This window comes from Acomys russatus, chromosome 14, assembly GCF_903995435.1.
Source record: "Acomys russatus chromosome 14, mAcoRus1.1, whole genome shotgun sequence".
NCBI lineage: Eukaryota > Metazoa > Chordata > Mammalia > Rodentia > Muridae > Acomys > Acomys russatus.
Genome location: NC_067150.1, coordinates 30,543,817 through 30,555,523, shown reverse-complemented (window position 1 = coordinate 30,555,523; position 11,707 = coordinate 30,543,817). Strand labels below are relative to the sequence as shown.

The 11,707-nt window shown below is 41.8% G+C and overlaps 1 protein-coding gene across 1 annotated transcript; it reads right to left on the bottom strand.

Moving 5' to 3' along the window:
- Positions 1 to 10,283: 10,283 nt before the first annotated feature.
- LOC127197991 (olfactory receptor 8B12-like) lies at positions 10,284 to 11,219 on the bottom strand. Its single transcript, XM_051155796.1, has one exon. The coding sequence runs from the start codon at positions 11,214 to 11,216 to the stop codon at positions 10,284 to 10,286; it is 933 nt and encodes a 310-aa protein (XP_051011753.1). The 5' UTR covers positions 11,217 to 11,219.
- Positions 11,220 to 11,707: the final 488 nt, after the last annotated feature.

The following is an 11,707-nucleotide window of genomic DNA, read 5'->3' as shown; positions in this document are numbered from 1 at the left end:
GTTCTGGGGAAGACAAAGGCCTGATGAATAGAAAACCAGAGCTTGGGACTCCAGATCTTCTTCCTTCCCAGGCCAAAGCTCAGACTCCAGTTTATCTTGCAATCCTCTCTGTACAAATGCTTTTTATCCAGTAACCACTCCGTTTCCAGCAAGGAGGCAGCTCCTGCCCTGTGAATAGCAGATGAGCAGTGTCATTCTTGTCTGCAGATCTCAGGGGCCTGGTTATGAAGACAGAGGCTCCCTCAGGACCACTTCCTCAGGGTTTCACTCCCTAAGGAAGGAAAAATGTTTGATTCTCCTGTAGAATTCCTTGATTGCCTTTTAGAAACAATCTCTCCTAACAATTAACAGTTATCATTATTGGGGAAGGGAGGAACCTGGGTCCTGCAACACATCCAAATCACCAATGTCAGAAATTTGAAGATTACTAGAAATACAATAAAGTAATAATAAGTGGTCCAGAATACAAAAGTAAAATTATAGTCAATAAATACAGAACAATGTGACCTGGAATTAGAGGTAAGAACTTTAAAATAATCAATAGAATTACATTTCTGATTTACACTAAAAATTATTAAACAAATAGCACATGTCAACAGAGTATAAGAAACAATAAAATCGCCAAATAAAAATTTCATAACTGAGACATTTTGTAGGGGGTTAGGAGTTCAATGAATTGAGTTAATATCAGATCTTGTAGAATCACACAAAAGTACCAGTGTAATCATAGACAGAATTATTAGAATTCATTTATACTAAATTCTATCCCATTTGTAATGCATGCACACATACACACACACACACACACACACACACACACACACACACACACACAGACACTATACAAAACTGTACAATAAAGATCTTCTGGAGGTATCTCCATCCCTGATCTCAAGCTGTACTATAGAGCATGGTACTGGCATAGAAACAGACAGGTGGATCAATGGAATGGAATTGAAGACCCAGAAAAAAAAACCTACACACCTATGGACACTTGATTTTTAACAAAGAGGCCAAAGCCATACAATGAGAAAAAAGATAGCATCTTCAACAAATGGTACTGGTCTAACTGGATGTCTATTCATAGAAAAATGCAAATAACCTCAAATCTTTCACCCTACACAAAACTAAAGTACAAGTGCATTAAAGGCCTCAACATAAAGCCAAACACACAAAATCTGTTAGAAAAAGTGGGGAAGAGAATTGAGCTCATTGCCATAGGAGACAACTTCCTGAACAGAACACCAATAGCTCAGGTTCTAAGATCACCAATTAATAAATGGGACCTCATGAAACTGAAAGCTTCTGTAAGGCAAAGAAAACAGTCAACCGAACAAAATGAGAACCTACAGACTGGGAAAATATCTTCACCAACCTTACATCTGACAAATGGCTAATATCCAAAATATTTAAAGAACTCAAGAAATTAAACACCACCAAGCCGAATATCCCAATTAAAAAATAGGGTACAGACCTAAACAGAGAATTCTCAACAGAGGAATATCGAATGCCTGAGAAACACTTTTAAAAATATTCAACATCCCCGGTCATCGGGGAAATGCAAAGCTAAAGGGCTCTGAGATTCCATCTTACACCTATCCGAATGGCTAAGATCAAAAATTCCAGTAACAGCACATGCTGGCGAGGATGTGGAGAAAGAGGAACACTCCTCCATTGCTGGTGGGAGTGCAAACTTGTACAATCACTTTGGAAATCGATCTGGCTATCTCAGGAAATTAGGAATAAGTCTCCCCCAAGACCCAGTCATACCACTCCTGGGCATACACCCTAAAGATGGTCCACCATACAACAAGGACATTTGCTCAACTGTGTTCATAGCAGCTTTATTCATAACAGCCAGAACCTGGAAACAACCTAGATGTCCCTCCACTGAAGAATGGATAAAGAAACTGTGGTTCATTTACACAATGGAATACTATTCAGCTATCAAAAATCAGAAAAATCTTGAAATTTGCATGCAAATGGTTGGAACTAGAGACAACTTTCCTGAGTGGGGTAACTCAGACCCAGAGAGACACACACACAGCATATTCTCACTCGTAAATGGATGTTAGGCACTTACTTCAGGTTAATGACATTACACTGCAGAAACTGATGTGCCAACCATGGTCCATGTAGATTGTGGACCTAGACGTCCTGCTCAGACGTAGCATATAGGCAGCACAGTCTCCATGTGGGTCCCACAATATGGGGAGTAGGGACTACTTCTGACTTGGACTCGGGCCTCCTAATGTTGTGCACTTCCCTCCTGGCAGGGTGGCCTTGCCAGGCCACAGAGGAAGAGGTTACAGGTAGTCCAGAGGACACTGGATAAACTGAGGTCAGGTGCCTGGTTTCATTGTAAATTGTTATGCCATGTTTGTTTGATGGCTCTGGAAGGCCTACTCTTTTCCGAGGAGAGGTGAAGGTGAGATGGATTCAGGAGAAAGGGGAAGTGGGGAGAGACTTGGGGGAGAGGAAGGAGGGAACACTGCAGTCATGATATCAGAGAAGAATCAATAAAAAGGAAATTTTTTCAAAATAATTGTACAGTATGTGCATATGTACATTACAAACTTATTACATCAGGGTTGGGAGGATCACTTCCAATATTGGTTATTTCTGTGTGGAGTGAATATTCATAATCCTCTCTTCTAGTTATTTGGAGATGTATAATACACCATTACTATTAGAGAAAATCTACTGTGCACTAACACGCCATAGCTTGCTCATCCTTTCTTTCTATGACTCGTACCCACTGACAACCTCCTTCCGGTCCCTTTTTCCACACCCTCCCAGCTGTTATTCTACTGCTGCCATCTGCGAGATCAACATGATCAGAGGTCATGTAAGAGAAGTCGTGTGGTATTTGCTCTTACGGGCCTGGCTATTCCATTCATCTTCTAAGGATAAGCTCCTAGCAATTAACATCGGTGTCTCTAGTTAGCCATCCTGTCAGAATACTTGTTCTCATTAAATCTTTTTCTCAGTTACATTCCCACCAGCAATATAAACGTGCTCATTTTGCCTGGACTTTCTAATAATTTATTTATCAATTGAGACACTTGGATGCTAAAATTGACATCCTGATATTTTATTGACAGTTCTTCATTTACGCAGTTTTCTTACTTACTTTCCCTGATGCTGTGATAAGTCAACCTGACCATAGCAACCTAAGGGACTAGGAATTCCCCTGAAGGCAGGAGGTTGAGGCAGCTGGGCACATCACATGCACAGCTGGAAAGCAGAGGGAGGTGATTGTTTGTGCTCAGCCTTCTTTCTCTTTCATTTAGTCAGGATGCCAGCCATGGAATGGTGCCACCCACAGTGGGCAGAGCTTCCCACCTCAACTCACCTAATCATTAGAATCCCTCACACTTATGATCAGAGGCTCCTCTAACCTAGAAAATTCTCTCACGGGTCTATCATGAAGCTAGCCTCCTAGGGAGATATGTCTCCTGTCAAGTTGATAATCAACATTAATCAATACACAAGTTATGTCAGGGATGAAGTTTAGGGATCTTGATCACGTTCGTTTGCTCTACCAATTAACTAATGAAACGACAGGAAAAATCTCCATGCAACAGGTAGCAAGCAGAGAAAGCTTGGACATCACAGAGAGAATCAGCAGTCAAAGAAAGGTGTTTATTGAAAAACACACACACATGCAGCAGGTTCACAAATAAGATACATGGTAAAGGAGACATGGGAGAAGGAGGACACTCAGGAAACCAAAAATATCCAGCATCTTCTAGAGGGCCGAAGTGTTTTCCTCCCCTAATTTGGGCTTGTTCAGTCTGAAGAAAGACAGGATGGTTGCGTGGCTGTCACTGTTGGGTAACATGCCCTGCTCTGTCCTGAACTTCTTGAGCCAGCCCCATAGGCAGGCAGCCTGCTGGTGGGAGACAAAAGCCCACAAGGCCTTTGTTTTAAACTGCCAGGCTTGTGTGTCAGATTATGAGGGTGAGGAAGAATCTGGCCATCTTGGAAGTTCATCACCTTTATTACCTGACCATGGACCTCACTCCCTATCTGTCTGCCTACCAAGAAATCTGTCTAACTCCTAGACTCTTGTCGGATCAGGAATTTGTTTGTATGTTTTTACCCTTGACCATTTGTATGTGAACTTAAGTGTGGACACTTGTCGACCTTATTGAAAATATAAGTGAAATTCGAGAAAATTAAGGCAACTTATATGTACAATTCACTACTGACAAACTACATATCCATACAATCACCACTCAGTTCTTACTTTTTCGTTTCCAAAAAAAAGGGGGCTTCCTAGCATGAGTTACCCTCACCTGACATGACATCTATCCAATTACAGCTGTCATATATTATTTTTACCTGCTTCAAATGTTATTAAAAAAAGTCTTACCCACTGTCGTGTGAAATTTCTTTCACTTAAAGTTTTAAGATTTGTTCAGATATAAATTATTTTATGCATATATATGAGATTAATATGTTAATTGCTAAATAGTATTTAATTGCATGAACATATCAACTACTCTTTCACTAAGGAATTTTCCAGAAAAAAAAAAATGAATTGTTTCTGACTGAAAAAAAAACAAAAAACAAAAAACAAAAACAAAATAAAAGGTGGAAGTGATGACTACTTCTAAAGTATGGAGAAGATTTTTATTGTAGAAAAGGAAGAGAGCAAGCAGAGGGAAGAGTACAGGCTGAACATGACCAGTGGACTAAATTGGAGAGGAGATAAGGAGAGGGAGAGCAAGAAGGAGCCACAACTTAGAGACAGCCCCAGGGTAAGACAAAGGCGTAGGCAAAATAGGTGAGTCACATGGGGATCAGGCAAGAGGAAGGAAAACTGAAGCCCAAACCTGGGAGACAGGGACCTAAGGCTGGGTTAGAAGAGCTGGAAAGAGCCACTGAGCGATGCTGAGAGAGCTGAACAACTGTTCTGATATGTTAATAGACACCTCAGCCATTTGTCCTGGGTTTCTGAGTACTAACAGTTTCTAATTTGAACTTCTAAATGAGCACAGCAAACCCACAGATAGATTTTTTTTTAATGTTGTTTTGTTTTGTTTTGTTTTGTTTTGTTTTGTTTTTTGGAGGGGAGACAAACTGCCAAGCTGTTTCACAAGAGTAGAGCAAGCCAGCCAGGGAGATCAAGTAAACTTTGTGGAAGGATGGAGGGCTTGGCCCCAGGTGAAAGCAGTCTTGTAGGGCTATGCCCCAGGCTATGCCCCTTGGACACATCACGGACACCCCACTGAGATGGACATTGTGATAAACAGAGAAGAGCATCCTGGGTCCAGAATTTAGAAAATAAACTGGGGACTCCAGCTGGCCTATTGTGTTTCTAATCAAACATGGATGGGAGAAGGGAACCAAGAACCTGAGCAGGGACCAGGGATTGCCGACCTACAGAGGGAAAGGCAGGCAGAGAGGTGAGAGAGAAGGCTGCAGGTTCGGAGCATGAGGATGTGGATTGCTTCTGTCTGGGAGAGGATCAGCATGCAGGCCCAGAGATGCCTAGGGATTTGTCCTGTGGAACTGGTACCCAAAGACTTACTCCTGTACCCCTCAACCTCTTTTCCCTCCTCTATAGAGTAGTGGGTTGTATGATTGTTAAAAACAGAGCCACCAATACTTTATGGGGTACCTAAAGGCTGAAGGCCAGATCACTTCTTCTCAGGACAGTTTTGGGAGAACAGGGTCCCTGGACTAAGCAGTATGAAAAGGGCTTGTGCCCGTGACAGTCATGAAAGCTTATGAGGAGCAAATATCCTGTTGGGGAGAAATAAAAAAAACTGCAGTTGTCTGAAAAGCAAGGTCCTCGAGTTACCCAGTTTCTGAGAAATGCTGGGGGTGAGGTTTCTGTTGCCTCAAGGCCATCGTCAGTGTCTCACCAAGGATAGCCATCCCAGTGTATTAACAGCTGCACCACCATCTGGGGGCTCAGCTTTGTAACCTAACAAGACCAGCATAAGCCAAGCTCCTAGAAACATCTTTACACAAGTCTTTGTGACTAATGCTTCCATTGTGTTTGAATAAATACTTAGGAGCAAATTTTTATTCAACACAGAGTGCCTAAATTTAGCTGAACAAAATCTTCCATAGCATTTGCTGAAGCGGTTTTCCCACTTGACAATCCCATTACTGATAAACAAGGGCCCATGAACTCCTCAGTACGTGGTGTCCTCAGTGTCTTTAACTGATCCAGTTCTGTTTGATACATAATGGTATGGTGATGCGGTAGGGGCAAAATTAATGCCATATTCTATATGTAATTTATATTCTACAATTAATGCCATGGTCTGTGAGAAAGTTGTCCTCCAGGTGATTCCACTATTTCGTGCATTCTGGGAAAGACCACTCACTGCCATAAACTAAACCTGCCAGCACTCTCCAGAAGATACAATTAACACCCAATGATCCCTGGAGATTCAGCCTCCTGGACCGAACCTGCTGGAAGGTCTACACTCCTGAAATTCACAACTTTCCCTGGAGAGGCCCCGACACAGCCTGCCTAAAAGACTACGTTCCTGAGAATCATGACACCCACTTACGGTTTTGTCCTTGTTTCCCTGTGATCCCCTCCCCTAATTACAGTTTTTCCTTATAAACCTATTGCCCTTGAAGATCCAGTATCACTCTCCTATCCTGCTCCATCAGGAAGGATTGTGATCCGAAGCTCTGAGCCCGTGATACAGAACACTGTGTTTGTTGCATCAGTATCAAGTCCTGGTGGTCTCTTTTGGAGGGTCTCACAATCTGGGTAATCTTGGCATAACAATGCTATCTACTTTTCTCCTACCATTAATGGTATCAGTACTATTTTCATATTCCTAGTAGCCAGTTACTTATCTTCTTACTTGTTCCTTCATTGCTTATTTGAGGTTGTGTTTCCTAAGCCAAGTCTGGTTATCTCTCCTGTCAGATGTGTATTTTCTTGAACTCAATCACTTTACTCTTTCTTAGTATACTAAGAAAGTAGAGCAGTACACAGGAAGAAACAGTCTAAACTTTTAACAGTTATTCTTACTATTCATCTTACATATTCAAAGTATATTCATCTAATATACTTTGATCATTTCCTACTCCTTCCCACCACTCCTCTGAGACCCTCCCCACCTCTACACCTCCGCAGAAGCCCAACTCAGATCGTGATTACTGTTGTTTTGTTCTAAACTTCCTGAGAATTTTAAACCTCCTTTGAGTTAGAAACACTGAGGTGGTTATTAAAGAGGTGTTTTCCTTAAATGTCTCCTGGAAATAATGTCAGATTTGCACTAATATTTGAAGTTTTTGTTTCAACCATTTTTCTTTAACTTTAACATTGAACTGTCACATTCATTTTTGAGGCGTTTCAAATGATGGGAGGAGAGCAGAAGAGGATAGCAACTTCAAATACTTCAAGCCAGGGGCAATAACGCGGTCATGCTCTCAGATGCTCTCAGGCCTGGCTACAGGTGTTCTGCCTCAAAGGCTATGTCTGGATTTGAACCCTTCCCTCCCCCCCCCCCCCGCAAGCATGCAGATAAGTTTTTAGTTTTAGCTGTTCACAACTGTGCCAAGGTCAAGGCTACAGCAGCTGGTATTCCTACTATTAGACCAGAGATTGCCCCCTGATGAGTTTATTCCATGTAACGAAGAGTCTCGCTACATTGTGCCACAAGTTACTCCAAATGTGGCAGGGATTTCATAATCTGGGTCATGGTTTGGTAAGAGTTACCCCACAGGCAGACAAAATGTATACTTAGGACACTAGCACTGTGAATGACTTTGAAAATTAGTACTTTCACTTTATTTATGAACAAATTCTATGGAGAAACTGGTATGATCTCAAAATATATACAAGAAGTTTTTTGTTTCTTCAAAAAGTAAGTTTTACTCTAAAACATAGTGGCACGACTCTCTAATCAAAAGAATCAGGCAGGAAGATCAGGAGTTTAACCCAGTCTGGGGTACATAAGACGAGAGGGAGATACATGCATAGAGAAAGAGAGAAGGCGGGAAGACAGACAGACAGACAGACAGACAGACAGACAGGCAGGCAGGCAGACAGGCAGACAGGCAGACAGGCAGACAAACAATTGATTCTGAGTAACCTATGGGTATCCTTTACAAGGTGTTGGGCCATCCTTTAAGAAAGGAACTTTTCCTCTTGGAGAACAATCTCTTTCCAAGTCCGGAATTCTGAGCACTTCAGCTAAAGCAAGGGGCTGACTGACTGTCCAGCACACTGCAGATGCTGGATCACTGTCATTTCCTTTCCTTCCCCCCTCCCTCCGCCAACTTCTTTTTGTTTTTCTCTGAAACCCAAACCATACAAAATAAACAGATAGCTATATTTGCTGCTTTCGATTCTAACTCATCAAATCCCCAACCTCTACCAAAGACAATGTGGGCCACGTGGGAACTTGGGTTCTAACTCTCCTGGCTGGGCAGCTAGCTTACTTAGCACACTTCCCAGGAATGGTTTATTAGTCTCCAACCATCTCTTCGCTCAAGCACAGGATGGAGGGCAGCATTGCTTCCTCCCTTCTGATCCTTTCAGGTGACTGGAAAGTCTCTCTCTCTCTCTCTCTCTCTCTCTCTCTCTCTCTCTCTCTCTCTCTCTCTCTCTCTCTCTCTCTCTCTCTCACTCCCACATGCCCCCCTGTCTTAGAAATATAAACAGAAAATCCTATATAAACATAGTTCCCCTGGAAAGTACACTTCACTGTTTATTTACAGGTATCTTGAGATACCTATAGTCTGGGGAAACAGAAGAAAACCAGAAGGCTGAATGAGAAAATTTGACGACCTGGCACAAGCAGAGAAGTGCTGCCTCTTTGTTCTAACATAGGAGGTTTGAGGTGAGACAGGGAAGCAATTCATGCATACACATTACAAGATACAAGTATTACCTATAGGAGCTGCAGTAAGCACACAGCCAGTATTAGCTCTAGGCACTCCCTGGCCCATGTCTCTTCTCTTCCAATATAAAGTCATACTCCTGTCCCACCATGTTTCGCCAACCGCTGTGCTCAGTTATCAGCTCTGGTCAATCCCTGTGGGAACTCTGTGGTCACTGCCATCAGGATGAGTTATGGCCGTGAGAACATGGCATCTCTCAGACATTGTACATCTGAGCCAATGCATGCATCTCTCTGTGAAAGGGAAGGCAACAGCCCATTATACTCATTCCTTTATGAATTACTAGGGAACCACCACAGAAACGATCAGATCAGACAACCGAGTGTTTTAAAAATGAAATCTCACGAAGAAGTTGGCCCAGACACCACACACCTATAGATCATGTTATACAGACTGATCAAGTTGCATTTCTGTACTCAGGACTATCTAACAATTAAAGAGAAATTGCTCATGAATTTGAAAGGGAACAAAAGTGCATGGAAGGAAATGAAGGAGGGAACAAGAAAGGGCAAAGATGTAATTATATCTTAATTTAAATAAATAAAATAACTTAAAATTATTATTAACAAAAGTAAATCCTAAAGGAGGGGTAATGTAACAAGTAAACACAGCATAAAGACAAACCAAAAACAAAAACAAAAACAAAAACAAAAAAAACATGGATTCAACTTCCTGAATATGAGGGTTTTTTTTTAATAATAGTTTATAATCCTTGAACAACAACATATTCCTGAGTCTCCAATATCTACTAAACGAGACTAGAATAAATAATTTATGAGGCCCATTCAGGAATTAATCGTTTATGACTATTTTTAATTGCATAAAATTAAGATTTGGATGAATGGCAGAACCAGGCTTATTGAGACACAAGCTGTGAACTCTAACTATGGAAACACTATGTAAAATTGCTATTTAGTTCAATATTTATGATACAGAAAAACTGTTTATGAATGAAACAGAAAATGACTGTTAATTATATAATTATGACAAGAATAAATTAATAAAAAAAGAAAAGAAAAGAAAAGAAAAAAGAAAAAAAATTATATAATTATGCATTTTCAATAGATAGGTACAATTTCTCATTTAAAAAAGAAGTATTAAAAGAGTTTAGGCAGGGCAAGGGTCAGGAGTAACACAGCTGTCTTAAAATCTTGCTCAAATGTAAAGATATGAAACCCTGTTTCTGGGCTGAATGTAGCTTGGTGGTGGAAAAATTGCCCAAAATCCATGAAGACTTGTGCTCACTCCCTAATGCCATAAATGTCTCTTCTTCTGCAATAAAGGAAAGATAACCACTCCTTGCAGCCTTGGATCTTTTCCAACCACAGCTCTTTCCATGTGAATACTGCTCATCAACCAGTCATACCACTGCAGCTCATGATACTGCTCCTCTGTTAAGAAAATATTCTCCTGACTAGGGTTTTCCTCAGAGCGACTTTGACATCCTTATTTCTCAAGCTGTAGATCACAGGGTTCAACATGGGCACCACAATTGTATAGAACAAGGTAGACACTTTTCCTTGATCAAGTGACAAAATGGAAGGTGGCTTGAGGTATGAGAAAGCCCCAGAACCAAAAAATAGACAAACCACAATCATGTGGGAGCTGCAGGTGCTGAAGGCCTTGGACCTGCCCTCCGTGGAATGCATGTGTAGAATGCTAGAGAGGATGAGGGCATAAGAAATAAAGATGGTGACAATGGGCACACCGATATCAAAGGCCACAACAATGAAGACTACCAGGTCATTTGTGAAGGTGTTGTTGCAGGACAGCTCAAGAAGAGGAAGGATGTCACACATGAAGTGATTGACAAGGTTGTCAGCACAGAAGGTCAGATTCATTATGTTTCCTGTATGGGCCATGCCTCCAGAAAACCCCATCACATAGACTCCCAGTAAAAGGAGTGAACACACCTGGGGAGACATGGTGACTGTGTACATCAGGGGATTACAGATGGCAACATAACGGTCATATGCCATGGCTGACAGAATAAAGGATTCAGAGACAACAAAGAAACAGAAGAAAAACAGCTGTGACATACACCCTGGATGGGAGATGATGTTCTTCTTTGAGATAAAACTCATTAGCATTTTGGGGATGATGGTGGAGGAATAACAGAAATCTATTACAGAAAGATTGAAGAGGAAGAAGTACATGGGTGTGTGCAAGTGAGAGTTCAACCCTATCAAGGAGATCAAGCCCAGGTTCCCCACCACAGTGACCATGTAGAAACCTAGAAACAGGAAGAAGAGGGGCATGCGGAGTCCTGGCTGGTCTGTCAGGCCTTCGAGGATGAACTCTGTCACGGAGGAATTCTTGGCAGTCATTCTTCTCAGGAGAGGGCCTGTGGGACAGAAGGAGGACAAGTGGAGACAAAGAAACATCACCATCATCCTCAAAAACCTTTCCTGGAGAGAGAGAGAGACGGGGGGGGGGGGGGGGGTGTGGGATGGGGGAGCAAGAGAGAGAGAGACTCTAGCAGGAATATTTTCACAATTTCTCCCAGCTAGTAGTGAACAGTCAAGTGACTCTACTTTCCAGATCGCAGCAAAGGGCTACATTTTGCCTCTAGGATGAGAGCGGCTGGTACCCGAGAGAGGGATACTAGACAGCATGTTTTAGAATCTGAAGTCAGTCCATTTTATGTCTTCCCCTCTTCTGCCTCTCTGCAAGTTGCTGAAACATGATGCCATCAGAACTGTGACAGTGTCTCTCTGTCTCCACCATAAAAAGAAAAATGTGAGGTCAGGCTTCTCATGATCTCTTAGCTCAACTGCATGAAGGGAGAATAAAAACGACATAAGATAACACTTATTTA

What these genes read in the sequence shown, in the direction of transcription:
- LOC127197991 (XM_051155796.1), bottom strand. Translation starts at nt 11,216, where the DNA reads ATGACTGCCAAGAATTCCTCCGTGACAGAGTTCATCCTCGAAGGCCTG.